Genomic DNA, 25,481 nt, shown 5'->3' with positions numbered 1-25,481 from the left:
AACCAACGCTGTAGTTTAATAAAGTAAAGTAAAGTAAAGCTTGGGGTTGGTCAGTGGTGTTAGAAAGAGAGATTTTTATGCAATTATATCATAACTTAATTAAAATTGGTTCAATAAATGTATTTATTTATTATTTTATTTATTTGTTTATTTAGCAGGGACAATACACATTAATGAACACTTCCGTAAATGTGCCAGTATTAACAAAAAAGCTATTTTTCAACTGTTGTCCCTAGGTAAGATGTAAAATACCAGCATTCATAAAATTAGAAACATTTTAAAAATTAAAAATTATGGCTACACCCACACATAGTATTAGTTCACATACACAGTATACACAGTTTCTTTTTCATTATTAGTAAAACACCTGGAGAGACATTGGTGCATGGGCAGGTAGTTATGCAGCACAAAACAGAAAACTTAATTCCAGTGAAGATGAATATGAACATGAACAGTTTACCTGGTTACAAGCAGCTGTTGTTAGTGAGGTGTAGTAGAGAGGCAGAACTTTGAATCTAAATAAACAGTGTATGTTGACTGTATGAATCCTCACATAAAGTGAAACCAGGCCTATCATAATGGACTCATCCTCACAAAGTTTTATTTTATTAATTATATTTCTTTTTCTACATGCTATTGACCCTTTACACTGGGCCCTTGGACATTAAGATGATGATTAAGACTCATTTTTATTGAGGAATAAATAGAAAAACATCCATTATCATAGTCTGTATTCATTTTGAAAATTAAACACAAATTAAACAAACCAAAGTACACAAAAGGAAATACAAACATCAAAAACACACACTTTAACATCTCACATTACACACACCCCCCCCCCCCCCCAGGAGTTACAGCTTATCGCAGCAAGGAAGGTCATGTAAACTGTAATACTACTCAGGTTGAATTATCAGTATATTATAGAAGGGGATGCTAGATCTTATTACACTGGTGTAGTTTATTTGACAATGAGAACCAAATTCTCTAGAGATGAGAGATCTTAACTATTTCTTCCAACCATAATTTAACCGAAGGGACTTCTGCTTTATTTCCAAAACATCAAAACAAGTCTTTATGCTACGATAAGTGCACAAGAAAGCAGTTGAAAATGATATTTGTAAAGTTGAGAAAACTGATCAGAGACTCCGAATACAATCAAAAGTGGATCAAGTTCCAACTCTATATGTAACTTATCTGGTAAAATTTTAACCCTTTCATGCATGAATTATGAGAACCTTAAGCAAGATTTTTTTCCGAAGTGTTTTTATTCCTCTTTAGGCATGAAAAAAAAAAAAAAAAAACTAAAAAAAAAAAACAACACAATTGAATTTGTTTTATGAACCTATTTTTTGTGGAGTTGCAAAAATGTCCACTCAGCTGGACACCATGTATTTAATTTTTGAAGCAAAGAAACGCATTTACTGATATATTGTGTGAAAACTATGAAATACATTTTTTTAATGCTGCTAATTTGATGTTTTGTCACATTTTAACATACTCTAATATTAGTTATTACTCACTTTATGGAGATAATATGCAAAAAATTAAAACTTTTTATGAAAAACAATTAATTACAGTCTAATAACAATAACAAGCACTTGATTTACACTCAAACATGTTGTCCTGCAGATCAGGTTTATCCAGAAACAGCAAAGTTACAGTAATGGTATGAATTGCAGTGTATGGGATGATACATAGGCATCCACTGTGTTGGCTGATATGGAACTAAAACAATAAAATTCATGAATATACAAGAGAACAGCTGGAGAAAAACTGTCCACTGTAGTGACCACTATGCATGAAAGGGTTAAATACATTAGTCCAGAATGGAATAAACTGAGGACACAGAACATAACTATGGAGAAGAGTGGCTTCTTCAGTAAAGCATTTGTCACATTATGGAGATATAGGTGGAGAGAGTTTGAATCAGAAGGAGGGATACATCTAAATTTTACAGGGGTGTTCAAATCCAGTCCTCGGGGGTCGGTATCCTGCATGTTTTAGATATTTCCCTCTTCCATCACACATGGAAGCCATTACATCATTATCAGGCTTCTGCAGAACATGATGATGAGCTGATCAGTAATTGAACCAAATGTGGCTGGAGGAGGGAAATACTGTATCTAAAACATGCGGGATACTGTACTGAAGTAATCCATACTGTAATGTAATGTAATATATACACTACCAGTTATTTGAAGGTTGAAAACTGATTCCTCTTCTTGTTTCTGCAAATGAAACATGACTCCAGTGGTTAGAAAGGTAGGATTTTTTGCCTGGTCATGTAGTTTAAAAATGATAAAAACATCCACAAACATGAAGTGAATAATTTTTTTTAAATTCTATAAATACAAGTTGACCAACTGATAGAGTGGTGCTTTCCAGTTGTCTCTCTTTTTTTTGGCTATTGAAAATGTTAGTGTCTTCATATTAGCTGACAGCAGTTCAACCAGTTCTTTTTTCCTTATTGTTCAATTAATGTCAAGCTTTAAGATGCTTTGAGAAATTAACGTGTTTCAGTTAACCTGTAGTTAACCTCTATCACAGTGTTTTGAACCAACATCATATTCTGTAGTTTCCCGGTAGAAATAATAGGTAGGCAACGCTTGTATGCAATGTATGTATTTATTTTACTTTGTTTCATAATGACTGTGCACACTGATGAAAATCCATATCAGAAAAGTACAAGATATAAGGATTAATAAGGATTTTCTTCACTTCATTTGATCATTTTAGATTATTGTACAATAATTTTTACAGTGTTGTATATAGTAGAGTATGTACAGTGTGTAGTTTTCTGTTTTCTTATACATTTCATTGTATGCATCTTCTCTTCTGACAAATGATAAATAAATTGATCGAATCTCATGATTTTACTCGCTGAGTCACCTCTATCTCTGTCTCTATAATGTAATGTTATATACATTTTCTTAAAAACAAAATGTGCAAACCTAAAACAATTTTTTAATGTGTGATTTACCCATAAAGATAGCCACCGGTGACCAAAACCATCTACTGATATAAAATGTTTAATAACTGTTGATTCAGTAATCCTATCAATACGTGTAAATAATTGGTGTAAAATGTAGTTTGTCATTTTTTCATGGTCATCAGATATGACCCATTTGGATGTTCAGAGGTTCCGTAGTTACCGTGGAAACACCATCATCTTCTACAACATTGATTCACCAGTAAAACCCATGGAGTTGGATCAATGAGAGAAGTGGTAGATGCTTGTGTTTATGTTCAGTCATTCATATTGTTGCTGAAAAAGTCAACAACCTTTGAATTTACTCTAAGTTTTCATGAACATCAACATGATCAGTAAATCAAATATAGGGAAAAATACCTGATTTATACTGAAAAAAGTAAAATACAGAGGATTATATTATAGTAAATGGTGATAAATCACTTAAGGAAGGTAAAATAATGAAAAAAAATTCATTTGGAAACTGTCACAAAAGTAGCCCTGGGTCTTTACGGGTTAATTTAATATGACAAATGGATCAAATGCAGAGGTTAAATTTGGTTGTGGACAAGGTGTCTCATCTGGTAGGGAGGAAGCTCCCACTGAAACCTGCACTTCATCTTTTAAATGATGACTCCAGATTTAAGTTCACCGAGAGAGAACATAAGCTCTGATTGGCTGGCATGACAGCAGCAAAAGAAATTATAGTTTTGAGGCGGCTCTCAACCCACCAGTTATCAATAAAACATTGACTACAAGCCTTCTCGTGGTGATCTATACTACCAGTCAAAAGTTTGGACTCACCTGTTTTTTCTTTACTTTCATGACTATTTACATTGTAGATTCTCACTGAAAGCATCAAAACTATGAATGAACACATATGGAATTATGTAGTTAAAAAAAAGTGTGACATAACTCAAAGCATGTTTTATATTTTAGATTCTTCAAAATAGCCACATTTTGCTTTTATTACTGCTTTGCACATTCTTGGCATTCTCCTGATGAGCTTCATGAGGTAGTCACCTGAAATGTTCTCCAACAGTCTTAATAATAATAATAATAATAATAATAAACTTTATTTGTATAGCACCTTTCATACAGAAATTGTAGCCCAAAGTGCTTCAAATTGATTGAAAAAATACAATATTATAATACATTAAGATTTGATTATACATCAAGAAATACAATGAAATTTGAGAGAAATACAATAAAATAAAAATAAATATAAAAACAGCGCACATTAAAATATTTGATTATGCATAGAATTTTTGAAGTGCAAGAAATAAGATGAAATTTGAGAAAATAAAAGCAGCGCACATTAAAATATTTGATTATGCATAATTTTTGAAGTGCAAGAAATAAGATGAAATTTGAAATACAATAAAATAAAAAATAAAAACAGAAATACAATAAAATAAAAATAAAAACCGCACATTCCTGGTTCCTGAATTGTGACCCCATTTTTATCTCCTTTCAAAGGCTAATGAGAATAAAAATGTTTTTAATTTGGTTTTAAATATATTCAGTGAACTGGCTTCTCTAATGTCTTTTGGAATTGTATTCCATAACTTTGGTGCATAGTTAGTAAAGGCTGCGTCCCCCATTTTCTTTGTAATATTTCTGGGAGTCGCTAGTAACCCTGCGTTTGATGACCTCAGTGTTCTAGTTTGTACATAATTGATCAGTGAGTTTGCAATGTAACTTGGTCCGATTCCATTTAGAGCTTTATACGTGAGGAGTAGTATCTTAAAATCAATTCTGTAGGTTACCGGTAGCCAGTGCAGGGAAACCAACACTGGAGTAATGTGCTCTCTCTTCTAGGTTTTGGTTAATAACCTAGCTGCAGAGTTCTGAATCAGCTGAAGTCTGTCTGTGGTGTTTTTTGGGAGACCTGTAAGGAGTGCATTACAGTAGTCCAGTCTGCTGGAGATAAAAGCATGGACCATGTCTTGAAGGAGTTACCAGTGATGCTGAACACTTGTGGGCCATCTGTGGGCCATCTCATGTCATTTAAATGAGAAGGTGAGTCCAAACTTTTGACTGGTAGTGTATCTGGAGTGGTCATCAGCCCGTATTAATAATGCTAAGCTTAGAACATTGGAGATATGGAAAGAAGCTTCAGAAGATGTTGTCGTGACTTTTGAGACTTTCATCTATGGTAACTGCATATATGTCCTGTTTGTAAGCCTGATTAATATTCTGTTTATTCAGTTGTTTGAGTTTTATTTTATTTGTCAACAGCTCAATTCCAAAATTTTGTGTCCCACAAGGAGGGGAATAAGGGTGGGCGGGTGGGGTGGGGGTGGGGGGGGTTGTTTGTAGTGCAGGTGCAGTGTACACTTGCTGTTGTGTCATGTTTGTAATTGTAATGTTGAATTTATTTGTTTACTTTTGCAAACTGAAATTTAAAATCAATAAAAACAATTGATTACAACAAAAATAATATGACAAGTGGATCAAATGCTGAGGTTAAATTTGGGCTTTTACTCTTCAGAACAGTAAGGTGTGGTCAGATCAGAGAAAGAACACCTCATGGCCTACGTCATTAAATGAGACAAATGTATATTAGATTGGTCTGACACATGGGCAACGACTCTGAGCTTTAAAGAGAGTCATCAAAACAGCCAAGACTCTCATTTACCTGCTCTGGAACAAATCTACAGCTCTTACTGCCTGTAGAGAACATCATTCATTCTAAAAGAGCTGTCATTTGTTTGACCTCTGACCCTCAGGAAAATGTTTCAGGTGCAATGAACGACTAATGAACAGTTTTTACCCATAACTGTTTTTGGCCATAACTAAATTGAACTCTATAAGTAACACTCCTTTAACAGTAGTTTTAGTATAAATATCAACTATGTGCAGTATTTACATATATAAGTCTGATAATCTGTGTTATACTTTCATCCTGTGATAGTATGTGTATGGTACGTATTCCTAAATGTGTTTTCATGTTTATAGGTTATTAATGTTTTCCTTTATTTTTGCTGCCTTATATTGTAAGAGCTTGACTGTACTGTGCCTGAATTTCAATCTATAAGCAATGACAATTCAGGAACTGTTTTGTACTTTATACTGTCCTATAAAGAATCAGTTAATATGTTTGTCATGAGTGTGCTTGCATAATCAGGTTTAGTGCTGCATTAAAAGCAGCCTCACTTCCTGTTTGTGACTTGCTGCTGCTCGGTAACTTCACATACATGTAAATGCTGGATGGAGCAGTAGGGGTGTGTCCACAGTGCAGCAGAGAGATGGAGAACAGCCTTGCACTCACAAAACACCTCACAGAATAGTGGCAAAAACTGAGTTATGATTCATCTTCAACATGGACACTAAGATGTCAACTTACTGATACACATATCAGGATCTGGTTTAATAAAATTCTGCATAAAAGAGCATATAAAAACAAACACCTGGTTACTTGTTCATACATTTTTATTCAAATATAACAGAAAAAAACACTTCAAGGAGGTAATTTGTGCAATATTAAAACATCCTGTGCCCTTTTGCTTTTGCAAAAGGGCACAGGATTGGTACTGATGTCACAGCTGCTTCAGTTGCAAAAAAGACACTTTTTTTTTTAAGTGTAATGGAGGAGAAACGGTGTCTCCAGGGCTGATGCATTCAATCTCTGTCTGCTTGACCCACTGCCTCAGTCCTTCTGATAAACTAGATGTGTGAGTGGTTTACTGCTCCTTCTTGTCTCCCAGCTTCTGCATGTACGTGTTGTACTGGCTGTCCGTCTTAAACAGCTTGTCCCACCAGGTGAAGGTGGAGGCATAGTTACCAACAAAGTTCATGTGGTGGAAGTCATGGAAACGGGTACCGGCGTGGAACGGGATGAGGTGGAGTGGGTTCAGAGGGATGTCATAGCCACTGAGGGTAAAAATAAGGACGCAGAAGTCTGTCATTAGTTTATCTTTGTTCTCTTGAAAATATATAAGAGCCATTCAAGAGGAAAATCTTTTGTTATTGTTATGGAAGGGTCAGGACGAGAGGATAAACACACAAAAAATTAACCAAACTGAATGTTAGCTCTTGTCTTAACCGATATCCTAGTACTGTGTGAGTATTTTTACGCACTCTGAAAAGCAGTCTGTTTGAATTGGACATTTACAAATAGGGATAGGTTGCAGGATGAGAATACTATGAGGTAAAAACTTGGGAAATACTGATATGCAGAATTTGAAAATCATTATCTACGAAATTGCAAATTTTATAATAGCATGAAGTACAATAAATGTCAGCAAATGAAATTAAGAGCAACAAATGAACTGAAGATTTCTTGATGTCAGGTGATTATTGAAGCTTTGACGAGCTAAAAATATGTCAATAACAAATTTGTATTGAGTTTAGTGTTGCCTAATACTGTATGACAGTCACATCTTATGTACTGTGGCCCTCTAGTGGTCTACTTTGCAAATTACAGTACAATTATCGGGCATCCTAATGAGAAACCAGCATCTTGTTATTCATTGTAAGAAGTCATGTATCTACTGTTATATTCTTTCAGCACTTATGTGAATGCCCTCATTGCTCATGCACTCACATAGCACTTGCCGTAATAATAATAATAATAATAATAATAATAATAATAATAATAATAATAATAATAATAATGATAATAATCTAACACTGAGTTACTTCAACATTGCAGCAATAAAGAGCAGACGCAGAGATTGAATGTGAACTTGTTTAAGATATTCCTGCATTCTACCTGTGAACATCGACGATCTCCAGCAGGCGGAAGGACACCCAGGCCCAGAGGAAGAACATATGGTTACAGAAGATCATGATGCCAATGAAGAACCCAGCTCCGACGATGATGGTCTCTGCAGGGTGGGCGTACTCCGCCTCCATTCCGAACGGAGCCTGACGGACGGCAAAGATGCTGTGATGTAGTGCATGCACTCATGAGTCCAGTCTGTTAATGAGCAAATTTCTGTGTGCTTTACTCACAGTGAATTCGTGGTGGACTTTGTGGATGTATTTATAGATATTGCGGTGGTGCAGCAGACGATGGAGAAAGTAGTGCCAGGTGTCTTCAATAACTGCACAGCCCAAGCACTGAGCCAGGACGTAGGGCCTGAAAGAGAGCACAGACAGAGCGGGGAAAAGGAAGTGAGGGCTTCAGTACAGTCACAGGCATTTTTGTCAATAAATATCTTATCAGTGCCGCCATGCCCCCACCACCACCACCACTACCTTTGTGTTGAAAAAAGGTGCCAGAAGTTCAAATAAAGAAGTGATTTATCAAAATAATGCAATAATAATGCAAAAATTATTTTCATTAGAATTTTTTTTAAACATGGGGTCAGGCAATATTTGTCCACATTGTGAAAATGTTTGACATTTAGATACACTAAGTCAGTGTTTTGGAAAAGTATCATTATTTTGTGATAACTTATTTTTTGGAGATACCACTACTATTATTCCTCACAGTAAGTGCTTACATGTAGTTTTAGGAGGAAAAATAAAAAATGCAGTCTTTGTTTGAGAGTATAATACATATTTAAGCCACTGATGTAAGATATAATATTATATATCCTGTGTTCTTTGTATCTGGTCTGTTATGTTTTTAGGTGTGTTTCAGTGTCATCCCACTGACCAGCGTGGTATTGAGTCCCAGTCGTAGGGGATGTTGAAGTATTCAGTAAAGTAGTAGGTCCCGCTGATCATCGGAAGCTGGATGCAGAAATGATTGAACAACAGCATCTTGAAACATCTCCACTGCTTCTCCCAGGTTTCTGGTTTGTCCTGAATGCACGAAGAGAAGGTTTATGTGAAACTGCTTCAACTCTGAAAGTAAAAATTACAACTAGAAATGACAAACACACACACACCTTTTGGATCTTGTATTTCTGCATAAAAGGCAGGAACTGGAAGATGAAACCAGGCAGGCAGAGGAGGAAGTAGACCAACTCATGTATGATGAGAGATCCCCAGGTGGCGATCTGAAACTTGGTGTAGTTGTCCAGCATGTAGCCCCAGGCTTGTTTCAGTGACGGCTGGAAGGGGTTGTCTGGAAGCGCTGCATCTACATACTCCACTGCGAGGTAGGCAAAGCCCAAAATGTCTGCTGAGCCGTTCACCGCCATGATGGTCGATGCAAGGAGACTGATGCAGGTCTGGATCAAGACTGGAAAACACAGACATCAGGTTACATGAAGGTACTTAAATGTTATTGTCATGTGGGGTGAAGGAACGGACTTGGTGCTGAACAAAGTAAAGGTGTTTATTAACAGAAAAACAAACATGAGGAACAAAACAAAAACCTGCAGACAGATGACACTAAGTGGTGAGACAGTCCGGGAGAGTCTATGGAAGAGTGAGTGGTATGAGGTGGAGCAATAATCTGGCACTGCAGTGGAGCAGAGGAACCCCTGATGTGGGCTCTTGATTGAAATGTGCTCCAGGTGTGGTGCACAGCAGGTGGGTCTAATGCAGAGGTTCCTGAACTTTTTTGGCTTGTGACCCTATTTTAACATCACAAATTTCTGGCGACCCCAGAAATTTGTGACATTCAAAACGGAGACTTTTTTTTTGCTAAAATTAATTTGTTTTTGATCATGTAATAGTTTGCTATACTATGCTGCAAATAAACATAGACATAGACATTTAGTCTATGTACTGTATATTATTATGGACGGGGGCAGAAAAGCCAGGTGTAGATTACTGCACAAAGTGAGAGTTTTATTTTCCTTGGTCAGGATATGTACAGTCAGTCCAACTTGGATTTACAAGTGTTACACCAAGGGAGTAGGTTTGATTCTGACATTGGTGGGGACACAAAAGTGCTCCAAGGCAGCACTCCTGAAAGTTGATGTGTTTTTTTTTTGCATTTGCGATCATAATTTCACGTCATGTAGAGCTGATCAAAAAAGCAAACAGTCATAGTCAGTTGGTTCTAGCCATTTTGGCACCTGAGGCAAGATATGAATTTGGTCTCCCCCCCCCCCCCCTTAATAAACACACATGCACACAAACACACACACATACATACATACATGGGGGGGGGGGGGCACAAAGAGGAGATACATGAAGCATGAGAGAAGATGCACACAGCAGCCAGCAGTACACTACATAGAAACATATATCAAACAGCCAACTAGCAGTAAACCAGATAGAAACATAAATAAATCAGATAGAAACATTTAAAAACCAGCCAACAAGCAGTAAACCGTATAGAAACATAAATAAATCAGATAGAAACATATATAAACCATATAAAAACATATATAAAAAAACAGATTGAAACATGTATAACCCAGTTCAGCCTCAGTAAACCACACACCTTAGCAGATATCTCATCTCTTAATCATCTACAGTTCCATTATTAGCCAACGTTGCTTCATTTCAGTTCAGCTAGCTGTTGCTTGTAACATAAAACATTTTTTAACATTATAAAAGGTTACATACCTCTATAATTGGATTATTTTTCTTCCTCCTTTTCTCTCTTCTTCTAAGCTGTGCAGTTAAGGCCTTGGAAGGCCTTTCCATGGTGATAGCTCTCCATCCTTTACCTGGATGCTAGTTCTACACCTGTCTGACTGTCATTCAGCTGTGCTCTGTCTGTGTCACTCACGCACATGCGCAGTGAGCACCGGTCTGGATGAGCTCACCTGAGAAATTACAGGGAGAGTTGTGTTTTGTTTTTTCTCTCATTTCTTTATTTTTAAGACAATTAATGAGAAATTATCATGTTATTAGTTATCAGCCTATGCCACAAACCGGCCCTGCACGCACAGACACACATACGCACGCGCGTGCAGGCTAACAGACACCTGTACAAATGTAAATGTAAATGACACCTCTGATATTTGAATCCGTCTAGCTGACCTGACCCAGGCAGAACAAATGCAAACATGTTGACAATTTACGTTAAGCGGTTGGAGCTATAAACTGCCTCCTGTCTGGTCCAACAAGGGGGTAACTGTAGCTTTTACAAGTAGATGGAGTAACAGCGGGGACGGCCAATCACATGTATCATAGCAAAACGGCAGAGCCAATTGGAGAGTGAGAATTGGGTTACAGGCGGGACTTATAGCAGAGACCGACTATTAACCCTTTGTGTGCCATAATCATTGACTAGATAGATAGATAGATAGATAGATAGATAGATAGATACTTTACAACATACAGCACAAAAGTGGGTTAGTACCAGGTTGACAAAAAGGTTAGTATATACACTCTAAAAGACATGGCCAAAGAAACTACTCTTAAAGGGCTTCCTGTACAGTACTGTAAATAAAGACTTCTGATTGTATTTTCACATTTCAGGGCATTGATAAAAAGTGAAACAGTGATATAAAGTAACACAGTGATTTAAGTCTAATAGTTATTTAAGTGTTCTACGGTGGTTTGGAAAGTGAGTGTAGTCCAACTACATAAGGTGCTTGGTTATTTTGAAGTCTCATTGAGTCAGTATTAGTGTGGTCATGGCTGAGGCCAAAACTGAGACCCCCCCCCCTGACCAAACACTACGGACAGCGGTTGGATTGGTAGGGACAACACAGTAGGGGCTGGATATTGGTAGGGATGTCTCCCTAGAGTCCCTACGTAATTCTACGCCCCTGCCTTACACTCACAAAACACCTCACAGAATAGTGACAAAAACTGAGTTATGATTCATCTTCAACATGGACACTAAGATGTCAACTTACTGATACACATATCAGGATCTGGTTTAATAAAATTCTGCCTAAAAAGAGCATGCAAAACAAACACCTGGTTACTTGTTCATGTATATTTATTCAAATATGACAGAAAAAAAACACTTGTCAAGGAGGTAATTTGTGCAATATCAAAAACAGCATTTATAGTCAAAACAGGCTGAAAAAACCTGTAAGTGCCGATCCCTTCTCAGTGAAAAATGACATGTGTTTGCATCAAACAAACATGTAGTGAGTTCAGGCAGTTTCCAGTGAACTGCAGTAAAGTGTATCAGTTGGACTCACTTTAACGGAAGAGGAAGCGTTTAAGTGCTAAGACATATAACAGAAAAACAGAAGCATTTCACAAGACATGCAATACACGTTTTCATTCAATGACGAAGCAAAGCAACAAATCAAAATGAGGATGTTGAGTCGTTTTATTCATCATACAGCTGTTGACAGGGGACAATGCTTTTCCAAAAAGGCACAGAATTGGTACTGATGTCACAGCTGGTTCAGCTGCAAAAAAGACACTTTCACCAAAAAAGACACTTTCTTTAAGTGTAATGGAGGAGAAACAGTGTCTCCAGGGCTGATGCATTCAATCTCTGTCTGCTCGACCCACTGCCTCAGTCCTTCTGATAAACCAGATGTGTGAGTGGTTTACTGCTCCTTCTTGTCTCCCAGCTTCTGCATGTACTTGTTGTACTGGTTGTCCGTCTTAAACAGCTTGTCCCACCAGGTGAAGGTGGAGGCGTAGTTACCAACAAAGTTCATGTGGTGGAAGTCATGGAAACGGGTACCGGCGTAGAACGGGATGAGGTGGAGCGGGTTCAGAGGGATGTCATAGCCACTGAGGGTAAAAATAAGGATGCAGAAGTCTGTCATTAGTTTATCTTTGTTCTCTTGAAAATATATAAGAGCCATTCAAGAGGAAAACCTTCTTGTTGTTATTGAGGGATCAGGACAGGTGGATAAAAACACAAAAAAATTAACCAAACCGAATGTTAGCTCTTGTTTTAACTTATATGCTAGTAATTTGTGACTATTTTTACATACTCTAGAGAGCAGTCTGTTTGAATTGGACATTTACAAATAGTGATAGGTTGCAGGATGAGAATACTGAGTTAAAATTGGGGAAATACAGATATGCAGAATTATAAAATTATTATCTATGAAACTGCAAATTTTATAATAGCATGAAGTACAATAAATGTCAGCAAATGAAATTAAGAGCAACAAATCAACTGAAGATTTCTTAATGTCAGATGATTTTCGACGCTTCTAAGAGCTAAAAATAGTCAGTAACAAGTTTTTATTGAGTTTAGTGTTGCCTAATACTGTATGACAGTCACATCTTATGTACTGCGGCCCTCTAGTGGTCTACTTTGCAAATTACAGCAGAATTATGGGACATTCCAGTGAGAAATCAGCGTCTTGTTATTCATTGTAAGAAGTCATGTATCTAGTGTTATATTCTTTCAGCACTTATGTGAATGCCCTCATTGCTCATGCACTCACATAGCACTTGCCGTAATAATAATAATAATAATAATAATAATAATAATAATAATAATAATAATAATAATAATAATAATAATTAACACTGAGTTACTTCACATTGCAGCAATAAAGAGTGGACGCAGAGATTGAATGTGAACTTGTTTAAGATATTCCTGCAATCTACCTGTGAACATCGATGGTCTCCAGCAGGCGGAAGGACACCCAGGCCCAGAGGAAGAACACATGGTTACAGAAGATCATGATGCCGATGAAGAACCCAGCTCCAAGGATGATGGTCTCCGCAGGGTGGGCGTACTCCGCCTGCATTCCGAACGGAGCCTGACGGACGGCAGAGAGGCTGTTATCTAGTGCAAGGATTTTTCTTAACCAGGGAACAGGGGTGCTGCGCCCTCATACTTTCAGCTAGCACCCCCATATTGAAATTTACAACATTATTACACTTCTAACAGAAGAATAAGTTACTCTTCGATTGGTTGTAGGAGTGAAACGATTCCTCGAGTAATTCGAGTACCTCGATTACAAAAAATGATCGAGGAATATTCTCTGCCTCGAGGAATCACTTATTTAATTGTAAAGTTCAAAGCACGGCATTTCGCACGGACTATTTAATGTGTCACAACGCGCCTACGTTACTCACGCAAAGAAAGATGACAGAGGACGTGGAAGGGTTCGAATGAAGCATTGGGAAGATGGAAGAGGCAAGTGAATACAACAATGATGACGAAAGACAAAAAAACACAATAAAAAAGACAGAAAATGTCATTAGTGTGGAAGCATTTCAGACTGAACAGCAGGTAAACACCGTGTCATCTATCTGTTGTCACATGGCCCTTCCATAAAACAACAGCACATCTGTGATGGAGCATCTTCTCATAAAACACCCAGAATGGAGCAGAGGACCCCAGATAAAAATAGAATTAACGTAGCACAAATCAATGAGATTAACATAAATATATCTTACTAACATAACGTTAGCCCTGTGGAGGGCTAGGTTTGTGTTCATTATGGAACTGTCGAATGTGTGGATAGTTTATTACGATTTTCACAAGCATAGATTTAGGCAGCGAGCCGTGATTTGCACGGTTCATTTCCCAAAAGCACAGCCAAAATGGTGCACGGCTTGCTGAAAGCTTTCTATTACCTTGTCGAGGCCGAATTTTGGCAAAATCCAACTACTTGTTGCTAAAATGAAACAAATCATCCATTAACTGGATGCACACGCATGTGTGTGTGGGGGGGGTTATAGGTTCTGAGACAGACAGATAAGGTGTGTGTGTGTGTGGGGGGGGGGGGGGGGGGTATTGCCTTGATTCTCCTGAATATAACAGAAATGTGTAAAACTGTTCATGCATGGACCCGTTCCAAGGTCCCGTTCAAATGTTCTTGCCTCTTTTATGCCACAACACATTCCTGTTACGTCTAAACTGTAAATTCTGAAACTTACAGCTGCCAAAGTTAAGTTGCACATCAAAAAGGCGATGTTTATGCCTTTTTTTAATTTATTGATGCCTCATATGTTTGATACTTATAAGAAATACTAAGTTGAAAGTAATTAAATTTTATTTATTTTTATTTGTATTTGCAATTGCCTCTCTAGAAATGTTTCTAGTCAAGAAAATACATTTTATTGCATATGCACAATATGAATATAACAAATAAAACTGTTAATTATAAAAAAAAAATAAAAAGGAAACCAATTGGTCCTTCATTATTAAGTGAAATACCTTATTTCCTCTTGTGTATTTATAATTGCTCTTTAACCAAGGAAAAATAAGTTTTATCCGATTACTCGATTAATCGAAGGAATTTTAAGTAGAATACTCGAATACTAAAATATTCGATAGCTGCAGCCCTAATTGGTTGCTTTAAAAAATTGCAGGAGGGCCACTAGAGTTACAATATCCCTCTCGGATAGCCTCAGAATGTTCCATTTTTACTTAAATTTTTCAAAAAGGAAACCCCCCCTTCCACACCATCCCCCCCGCTTGGTCACTTCACTCCCTCGCCTACCTAAGCTCCCTCTTTCTAATTTTTGCTAGAAAAACCCCTGTAGTGCGTGCACTCATGTGTGAGTCCAGTCTGTTAATGAGCAACTTTCTGTGTGTTTTACTCACAGTGAATTCGTGGTGGACTTTGTGGATGTATTTATAGATCCTGCGATGGTGCAGCAGACGATGGAGAAAGTAGTGCCAGGTGTCTTCAATAACTGCACAGCCCAAGCACTGAGCCAGGACGTAGGGCCTGAAAGAGAGCACAGACAGAGCGGGGAAAAGGAAGTGAGGGCTTCAGTACAGTCACAGGCATTTTTGTCAATAAATATCTTAGCAGTGCTGCCCCCCACCACCACCACCACCTTTGTGTTGAAAAAAGCTGCCAGAAGTTCAAATAAAGAAGTGATTTATCAAAATAATGCAATAATAATGCAAAATTCTTTTAATTAGATTTTTTTTAAACATGGGGTCAGGCAATATTTGAAAACTTGTCAACATTGTGAAAATGTTTGACATTTAGATACACTAAGTCAATATTTTGGAAAAGTATCATTATTTTGTGATAACTTATTTTTTGGAGATACCACTACTATTATTCCTCACAGTAAGTGCTTACATGTAGTTTTAGGAGGAAAAATAAAAAATGCAGTCTTTGTTTGAGAGTATAATACATATTTAAGCCACTGATGTAAGATATAATATTATATATCCTGTGTTCTTTGTATCTGGTCTGTTATGTTTTTAGGTGTGTTTCAGTGTCATCCCACTGACCAGCGTGGTATTGAGTCCCAGTCGTAGGGGATGTTGAAGTATTCAGTAAAGTAGTAGGTCCCACAGATCATCGGAAGCTGGATGCAGAAATGATTGAACAACAGCATCTTGAAACATCTCCACTGCTTCTCCCAGGTTTCTGGTTTGTCCTGAATGTACGAAGAGAAGGTTTATGTGAAACTGCTTCAACTCTGAAAGTAAAAATTACAACTAGAAATGACAAACACACACACACCTTTTGGATCTTGTATTTCTGCATAAAAGGCAGGAACTGGAAGATGAAACCAGGCAGGCAGAGGAGGAAGTAGACCAACTCATGTATGATGAGAGATCCCCAGGTGGCGATCTGAAACTTGGTGTAGTTGTCCAGCATGTAGCCCCAGGCTTGTTTCAGTGACGGCTGGAAGGGGTTGTCTGGAAGCGCTGCATCTACATACTCCACTGCGAGGTAGGCAGAGCCCAAAATGTCTGCTGAGCCGTTCACCGCCATGATGGTCAATGCAAGGAGACTGATGCAGGTCTGGATCAAGACTGGAAAACACAGACATCAGGTTACATGAAGGTTAGGGTGGTCCAAAAAATTTTTTTTAAGATTCTCTGAATTAGAACCCTGCATTTAGTTCCATTTCTGGCCAAATTTTATGCAAATTAGTTTATATTTAGAGGTTGCACAGACACGTGAAGATTGCTCTATTTCCTATACATAACCAGCCAAATGAATAAGGCATATTAGAATAATTTGTAATTTTATTCTCAAAATCAAACTGCAACTCACATAAAAATGTTACTTAGAAAGTCCAGCAACCACTGTTGCTTTATTGAAATTACAAAAAATGTTCCTGTGTTCTTTGACAACTTGGAGCCAGTACTGTATGTGATCTTCATTTTTTGTTCGGCTACAGTTGAAGTCTTGAATAAGCTCCACCCCTTTTTCAGCAACATCACTGACAACTTTTCTGGAATGCACAATTTTAGCAAGCTTCTGAAAGTCTGCACCAGCCCAGTCTTCTGGAGGAATTCTTAAGAATGTTTGTAGCAGATCCAAAGTTTCAAAGAAACGCATAGTGCTGGTGGGGACAAAATCATTGATCTGCTTCCCTTCATAATCTGCTTGATTAAGGGCATCACAACGCTTTAGTAGAACCTCTGAACCTTCATTTTCTATCATGTTGTGAACCATCAGCTGCTTCTGCTCTTGTGTCACACTGGAATCATAGAATGCCAGGCCAACCAATTCTTCATTCAAGTACCAAAGATGTGGGTGGCCTTACTTAATACATATATTGCTAGGTGAAGCACTAAAACCTTGGTTTTGATTGTACTGCTGTTTCTCTTAGCAGGTCAGCTCAGCTATGCTGAAAATGCAAAATTTGTCAATTTCCAGGAAACTTCCAGCAACTTGTGCAACCTTTAAAACATCTCCTTTTTCTTCCAAATTTTTTCCTAAATCATCTTTTGAATGCCAAAACCTAATGCAGGGTTCTAATTGAGGTTATCTGAAACTTCACTTTTTACCATGATTGTTGGACCACCCTAATGAAGGTACTTAAATGTTATTGTCATGCGGGGTGAAGGAATGGGCTCGGTGCTGAACAGAGTAAAGGTGTTTATTAACAGAAAAACAAACATGAGGAACAAAACAAAAACCTGCAGACAGATAACACCAAGTGGTGAGACAGTCCAGGAGAGTCTATGGAAGAGTGAGTGGTATGAGGTGGAGCAATAATCTGGCACTGCAGTGGAGCAGAGGAACCCCTGATGTGGGCTCTTGATTGAGATGTGTTCCAGGTGTGGTCTAATGCCGTGGTTCCTGAACTTTTTTGGCTTGTGACCCTATTTTAACTTCACAAATTTTTGGTGACCCCAGACATTCAAAACGGAGACTTTTTTTTTTTTGCTAAAATTAATTTGTTTTTGATCATGGAATAGTTTGCTATATTATGCTGCAAATAAACATTAATTTTAGATGACAGTCTATGTAATGTATATTATTGTGGACGGAGGCAGAAAAGCCAGGTGTAGATTACTGCACAAAGTGAGAATTTGATTTTCCTTGGTCAGGATATGTATAGTCAGTCCAGCTGTGATTTACAAGGCTGACAATTAATACTGAACAAACAAGAACTCCAACTATGAATTATGAAAGAGCTGCAACATCTGAAACCGACCACAATGAACATTTGAAAGATAAACAGAACCACAGTGCTTCAGTTTCAGCTTCACAGTTTGTCATGTCTTTTATGGATTGTGATTGTCTCTCTCAACTCACCATATATTTTTTATCAGTAAGCTTTTATTTTTATCAGTTACTAGAAATTTCAGGCGACCCCACGTGGGGTCCTGACCCCAAGTTAGAAAAACACTGGTCTAATGAGTCTGATGTGACAGTTATGTCATACCATCAACAACAAAAGGAGAAAATTAGTCTTGATGATATTAAGATATTGTGATACAAAGTCAAAAAAATTTAATAAGAAACTTCTATGTTTTAAGGGTGACTTAAGACTAGTTTTCTTTACCAAAATTGAAAGCCATATGTGTGCAAGCATCAACAGTAAAAGAGTAGCACTTTAAATGGTGTCAATGTGCATTATTTAGTCGATATAAAGTTAAAATTAATATAACGCTGCTGGACAATGATAGCAGAAAAAACTACAATAAATTAACACCAAACATTTTTAGCATTTAAAATTTTTCTTGAGTAAATCCTAATTTGAGGAGCACCAACTTGAATATTTCCATTATATTATATGTTGTAGTTTCTGCTCCACTACATCTAAGGCAAATATTATGCTTTACACTCCATCACACTGTTCTGACAATTGCAGTTCCATTACAGTTTTTTATTCACTGTAACTGCAAATATCTGCAAATATGTTAATTTTGAACATTGTGATAAAACAAAGGAAAATTCAGCTCATTCTTAATGTAAATATACTCTTTAAATCCCTCTCAGATTTTCAGGAAAATGTATTATTACAATGCTGAAACAGGCCTGTTTCTCTGAACTCATCAGTAGTTGACTTTTTAGTGATACCTGGACTTTGCCACAACAAACAGGATTATAAACTTACAATAAAATATGATGCATTGCTATTGATTAAAACACCAACAATTTATAAAGTAGACAAAATGAGCTATAACAGTAAAATATAACATGCACATAAATGCAGTGACAATGTGAATCCAAAAATATCACATGTAATAGTACAACACTGGCCATTTTACAACACAACTGCTCATTTTACTTTTCTTGTAAGTGCATTTTGCTGATACTATTCCCAGACTTTTACATCGGTGCTGTTCTGAATGCAATTTTTTTTCCTATAAGGAGATATTTTTATAGTGTGCTCTCAGAACAGTAAGTAAGATAAAGGCCTGAAAACACATTCATTACAGTCAATTTCTGTATATCAAGCTATTTTGAATTGTTGAAAAATCATCATCAATTTTCATTTGATAAGTCTCAACAGCTTATGGGATATAGAGTGCAGTTTTTCCTCAAATATGTAGAGCAGTAAAGACATCATAGATCTACACTATAAACAAAAAGTTAACGATATTTCTTTTTTTTTTGTTTTTTGTCATGTTTTGTTATTTTTGCCATTTGTAAATAAAACTATGTCTGGTCAATAAACAAATGTGTTTCAATTCAAATCACACACAAAAAAGTAAAAAGCGCTGTGCCAGAATTCCAACTGAAAAAAATAGCCCAAAAATTAAAAAATATCCTTTACTTTTTGTTTGTAGTGTATATCAGAGCATGAGTAAATGCCCTACTACGTCACATCTGACTAAATTTAACATATCATACTTCCAATAACTATTAAATCTTTAGAACTCATTTATAATAAAAAAAAGCACAAACACTTTGGGTATTTATAAACAATTTTTTAATACTGACTGAACTCTCTGTTGCATTTATTCATTTATTTATTTATATTTGTCAGAATTATTATTTTTTATGTATTTATTTATTTATTTTTACTATTATTTATATATTATGCTTTGTATTTTTAAATCTATGCATTATTTTCTTAAACTTATATGTTCAAATGCTTTTTCCCTTTTGACATCTTGTTGTTTGTTTAAAATGTTATACTGTATACTCAAATGTTGTTAATAAAGTTGAAAAAAAAAACAACATACTTCCAATAACTAACTTCTGCCTGACAGGAAATGGATCAAACTTTTCATTCAAAATCCCAATTCAATCTGGAACTTTATTACTGCTCATGTTTTTAACTCACATGGAGGAATGCATTTTCTACTAAGATGCAATTACAGTATTTCTAAATTACCAGTAAAACTGTCCACCTTTCATAGTCAACTCTTATCATTTTGGTTAATGCTATACTAACACAACTTTTCTCCCCATAAATATTTCATTTGGAACAATCAAGATATTAAGTTTCAGAACAAGTCTTTATATATTCAGAAATGGGTTGATAGAAACATTTTACTTGTTAGTCAATTGCTGAATGACAATGGTCTTTTTTTTTTTTCTTACAAAGAGTTTTTGTCTATTTATGATTTCTCTGTCACTCCAAAAGAATATGCCATAGTTTTTGATGCAATACCAGATGGAGTTAGAAGGTTACTGATGTCTGCTCCTAAAGGTAGAAGTTGTATTGTCCCAGAACTAAATCCTGTTAACATATATATTGGTAATATCTGTCCTTTATTGAGTGATAAAGCCACTAACCAATGTATTAGAGAAATTATTCAAAGAGATATTGTTTCCAAACCTGCAGCTGTTTTTTATTGGAATAATATTTACTCTTACATAGACTGGAAAAACCCTTGGATCCTGTCAAAGAAATTTATTATTACTAATAAGGTACGAGAAGTTACTTTTAAATTGATCCATAGATGTTATCCGGTGAAGACCTATATGATTAAATATAAAAGAAATATTGATACTCTTTATTCTTTTTGCAGCAACGCAGAGGAAACAATATGTCATTTATTTTGGGATTGCACCTACACACATATATTTTGGATTGATTTAAATAATTTTATAAACACAAAAATTGACTCTTCGTGTAAATTGAACTTTCAATACATTTTATTTGGCCTATCACACATTGATAAAATAACTCCAGAAAAAACATATATTATCGACCTTTTGATTATTTTTGCCAAATTTCACATTCATTGCTCCAAATTTGCACATCAACGTCCAAACATCTCTGTTTTCAAAGCCCTTTTTTCAAATTACGTGGACAATTTGAGAAACAGTATAAATTCTAAAGCAAATAAAACAAAAAAAAAAAGTCAAATGTATAATCTTATTCAATTTGTATAATTTCCACATATTCCTCGAGCAATTTTTTATTTTTATTACATATTTTTATTTATTTATTTAATTTTATTATTTTTATTGTTTTTGTTTTTTTTTCCTAATGTTTTTACTTACATGTATTTCTCTATATAATGTAAAAGATTTTGTGAATTATGGAACTTTCTACCCTTGTTGTTGTATACTATTATGTATATTTACTGTTCAATGTTAATTGTTCAAATAAAAATAAAAATTAAAAAAAAAAAAACGAAAAAACAAAACAAAACAAAAAAACTTCTGCCTGACAGGAGCTAATTTAAAACAAGTAAATAATGTAAAAGTAGTTAAAGTCTCATTGTGGGCAGCATCTGACAACTTAATGAATAGTTATTTTTAAAGTGTAAAAATCAATAATACAAATAAAACAGATACCTAGATCTATGCAGAGTATCATTCATTAGGTTATAAATAATGCATGTATAAGTGTACATTTACCAAGCCAACACAAAGCTACACAGACAATTTACCAACTAAAACATCCCTCAGTGTCAGTATTTGTAAATATCCAGACTTACATGGCTGTTAATTCACTAACACTAAGAAAATGATTGCGTTAAAATATTAAAATGCCTGTCACCAACATTTCCGACTGAATTTAACATCAGGCAACTTAAAACCCTCTCATAAACTTGGCTCGTTTGCTTTAAAAATCGCTAAACTTTTGCTATAACAGCTAAAACATCAGTTAAATGTTTAATAAATGGCCTCTAACGGCCTCAGACCCTCACCTTCCGCCGCTGTGCTCCGTCTACCTGACGAAGAGGCGGACGCACCGGTCAAGTACAGCCAGACCGGACGATCTGATTGGCTGAGCCCCGAGGAGACTGACGTTGGAGGGACGAGCGACGTCTCTGATTGGTCGGTGGGATGGAGTGATGATAGTGAGACTGAGGGTTTCCCGGACAGTAGCCAATCAGAAGCCGCAGAAGCTTTCATAACAGTAACACATCAGGAACACAGATGAACTGACTGAAGGAGAGGAAAGTGGGGTGGTTGGAGAAATAAAATAATACATCAACTTTAAATCAACTATGAAGGGCAACTCAGACCCATTTTATATATACCGTGAGAAATTCAATGAATAAATACAATAAATAAAATATAAAAAAGATAAAAGACTGTTATTACACACTGTAGTTACTACAACAAATTAATGTTTTGTATTTAAAGAAAACGGTTAATATACAGTATGAAATGAAAGAAAAAAACAACTATCAACTAATGACAGCTTTTTATAGTGTCTTATCTTTAATAATAGTGTGTAACATATTTTCCTGTTCTCCATTAAATTCATGGAATACTGCGTCACATTATTTTAAGATTATTTTCAAGTTTTTCAACTCTAGTGTAAATCCTGTACCTATATCGTCACACACACATATCAAGTAAGATTTATAGTTACATATTATGTTAACCCATGAAGACCCAGTGTTACTTTTGTGTCAGTTCCCAAATCAGTTTTCTCTCTATTTAACCTTTCTTAAGTGATTTATCTCCGTTTATCATAACACTAGCCTCTGTATTTTGCGTTGTTTTTTGGGTTTTTTTCAGTGAAAATTAGGTATTTTCCCATGTTTAATTTAACTGACCGTATAGATGTTCATAAAAGCTCAGATTAATGTTATATCAAAAACAGAGATAACTGAAAAAAAATTGACTTTTTCAGTCAAATCGATCAATAATTGAACATAAAACAAGTGTGTCCATCTACTGTCATTGATCAAACTCCATGGGTTTTACTGGTGAATCAGTGTTGTAGAAAATGATGGTGTTTTCACATTCACGACTCTCTGAATGTCCAAATGGGTCATATCTGATGACCATGAAAAGATGAAAAACTGCATTTTACACTAATTATTTGCAAGTATTGATAGGATAGTGGATTAGTACAGGTATTAAACAGTTTACATCAATAGATGGTTTTGGTTGACGGTGGCTGTTTGGGTCTTTATGGGTTAATACCGTACTATATCAATACCTCACTATATTATGCTCTTATTGCTATTCCTGTTCACAGCTTATCAATTGTTTGTGAAGGAATTCAAAAACCTTTACAGTTTCTAGAACATAAATGGCATTACAGTAGAGTTGTAGTACTGGTCATTTTGGTCTCATCACTATTTAAACCACATTTTTATTTGTTCTTGGACAAAGAGCATTTTAATAAAAAATCAGTCAAGACTACAGCTAGAGAGAAATCACTAATTTCCCTTTCTCTTAAAATGTTTGCTATAAATAAACATAAAAAAAGTTTTATGCTTTAACCACCAAAGACCTAAACAGCCACGGGCATCCAAAAGCATCTACCGACCTAAAATGTTTAATAACCATTGATCTACTAATCTTATCATGTAAAAACTTCAGGTACAATACAGTTTGTCATCTTTTCATGGTCATCAGATAGGAAGCATTTCTGGACGTTCAGAGGCTTCGAAGAGAACGTGGAAACATTATCTTCCACAACATTGGTTGACTAATAAAAGTCATGTCGTTTGATAAATGACATTGGACTTGTTTTTATGTTTGGTTAAGGATTTTTTACTGAAGAGTCACTTTTTTTTCCTCCAGATTTCTCTGTTGATCAGTACATTAAATATAGGAAAAATATTTGATTTACACTGAAAAATATAAAATGCAGAGGATAATATTATGAGAAATGCTGATAAATTACATAGTAAAACTTAAATGTAGAGTCAAATTCAGTTGGAGGTAAACACAGAAATAGTTGTAGGATTTTAAGGGTTAAATGTAACCAACATCGTGACTGTTAAACAAGTGAGAGGGAGAATCTGCATCTATGAAATCTCAGAGTTCACAAGTTAGAGCACAACCATGAGGAAACACAAAGCAATGTGTTAATTATGCAGCACATGATTTGATTAGTATGACGACCCCTACTCTGAGTATTGTCACCGTGTGCCTCATTCAGTACATGTCTACAAACTTTCAGTGATTTAATCACTTTAGAGATAATTATTTCAGGGTTATAATGACAAATCTAGTTTGTCTATATCATGACATAACAGTTGTGTTCTTGAGTAACTATTTAAAAAGTTTGGTTGGTTATGACTTGTCCTCAGTTTCCATTTTAACAGGTTGAGTTGCAGAGATGTGATTAACAATATTATGTCTACATTCTTAACTTTTTTCCACCACTTCAGTTCATGTCAGTAATTCAATAGTCAATACCCAAATAGTTTAATTGATTTTGAAGACGGAGGCAATTTGTCACTGAGAATTTTGATGTATATGAAATGAATCATATTCCAGTTTGTCTTTTGTAAATAAAAATTATAAACTGACAGATATGAAATGTCTTTTACAGAAGAGGATTAGAGCCACTGAAAAAAAAGGTCCAATTTTTTTTTTTTTTTTTAATTATTATTCTGAGAGAAAAAAGTCATAATTCTCAGAAAAGTCATAATTCTGACTTTTTTCTCAGAATAATAATAATAAAAAAATATTGGACCTTTTTTTTTCAGTCACCCTAATCCTCTTCTGTAGTCTTTAAATACACAAGGCCCATGAATGAAATATTCCATTAAGATGCAAAATTAAAATAAACTACACTTTAGGCCTAGAAAAAGTTATAATTTAAGAAGCAAATTCCGCAGGTATAGCTTAAGTATACAAAACCTATTGCTGTAAAATTGGAAAAAAAAAAAAAAAAAATCAAAATAAACCACTGCAGAGCTAGTTCTACACTGAATTAACAACAGAAGAATCAAACGCAACAAAATGAATCAAAGCAGTGTCCATCAGGTGACAGAAAACAATATTAGATGTTTATCAGTGTTAAAGATAAAATACTTGTATATATTTTGCTAGTTTCACCAACATTTATTTGACAATTATCCCCATTATGTGAAAAAAATCTTGATAATTTGCCAATCATCATAATACGGTAACCAGATGATAATTAAGGCAACAGGACTAATTGAAACATATATATCATAAAGAAAATGTAGTCGTCTGTAGGGGTTTCATCACATATCTGTCTGGTAACTAATAACTACAGATATTAAGTAAAAAAAAAATAACTAAATAGAGCTATAGACCTGTATCAAATCTAAACAAAATATAAATCTATATGAACAAAAGCCTATATTTTTATTCATTAGGATAACTGTGTAAAGATGAATATATACTTGAAGGTAAACATTTATGTATAGGAAAAAAAAAAAAGATAATTGGGGGAAAAAAAGTATTAAAATATCACACACAGCTCA

General features: G+C 35.5%; 2 protein-coding genes across 2 annotated transcripts; both read right to left on the bottom strand.

The window, feature by feature from the left end:
- Nucleotides 1-6,577: 6,577 nt before the first annotated feature.
- Nucleotides 6,578-9,135, bottom strand: LOC115427608 (methylsterol monooxygenase 1-like). The gene is made up of 5 exons (XM_030146215.1): nucleotides 8,812-9,135; nucleotides 8,577-8,725; nucleotides 7,928-8,054; nucleotides 7,686-7,840; nucleotides 6,578-6,844 (listed from the first exon to the last, which is right to left on the bottom strand). Exons 1-5 carry the CDS (start codon nucleotides 9,064-9,066, stop codon nucleotides 6,655-6,657), a joined length of 876 nt encoding a protein of 291 aa, XP_030002075.1. The 5' UTR covers nucleotides 9,067-9,135; the 3' UTR covers nucleotides 6,578-6,654.
- Nucleotides 9,136-11,699: 2,564 nt separating this feature from the next.
- Nucleotides 11,700-22,070, bottom strand: LOC115427602 (methylsterol monooxygenase 1). Its single transcript, XM_030146202.1, has 6 exons — nucleotides 21,981-22,070; nucleotides 16,144-16,439; nucleotides 15,909-16,057; nucleotides 15,261-15,387; nucleotides 13,310-13,464; nucleotides 11,700-12,475 (listed from the first exon to the last, which is right to left on the bottom strand). Exons 2-6 carry the CDS (start codon nucleotides 16,396-16,398, stop codon nucleotides 12,286-12,288), a joined length of 876 nt encoding a protein of 291 aa, XP_030002062.1. The 5' UTR covers nucleotides 16,399-16,439; nucleotides 21,981-22,070; the 3' UTR covers nucleotides 11,700-12,285.
- Nucleotides 22,071-25,481: the final 3,411 nt, after the last annotated feature.

The sequence above is a fragment of the Sphaeramia orbicularis genome, chromosome 1 (genome assembly GCF_902148855.1).
Source record: "Sphaeramia orbicularis chromosome 1, fSphaOr1.1, whole genome shotgun sequence".
Taxonomy (NCBI): Eukaryota; Metazoa; Chordata; class Actinopteri; order Kurtiformes; family Apogonidae; genus Sphaeramia; species Sphaeramia orbicularis.
The sequence above is the reverse complement of the archived record's forward strand: the minus strand, read 5'-3'. Positions and strand labels throughout refer to the sequence as shown.

Excerpts from the sequence above, each read along its gene's own strand:
- LOC115427608 (XM_030146215.1), bottom strand. The coding sequence starts at position 9,066 with ATGGCGGTGAACGGCTCAGCAGACATTTTGGGCTTTGCCTACCTCGCA. Across the intron at positions 8,726-8,811 it reads AGAAATACAAGATCCAAAAG|GACAAACCAGAAACCTGGGA; the intron begins GTGTGTGTGTGT and ends TCGTGCATTCAG. Across the intron at positions 8,055-8,576 it reads TGGGACTCAATACCACGCTG|GCCCTACGTCCTGGCTCAGT; the intron begins GTCAGTGGGATG and ends GCTCTCTTTCAG.
- LOC115427602 (XM_030146202.1), bottom strand. The coding sequence starts at position 16,398 with ATGGCGGTGAACGGCTCAGCAGACATTTTGGGCTCTGCCTACCTCGCA. Across the intron at positions 16,058-16,143 it reads AGAAATACAAGATCCAAAAG|GACAAACCAGAAACCTGGGA; the intron begins GTGTGTGTGTGT and ends TCGTACATTCAG. Across the intron at positions 12,476-13,309 it reads GAGACCATCGATGTTCACAG|TGGCTATGACATCCCTCTGA; the intron begins GTAGATTGCAGG and ends TTTTACCCTCAG.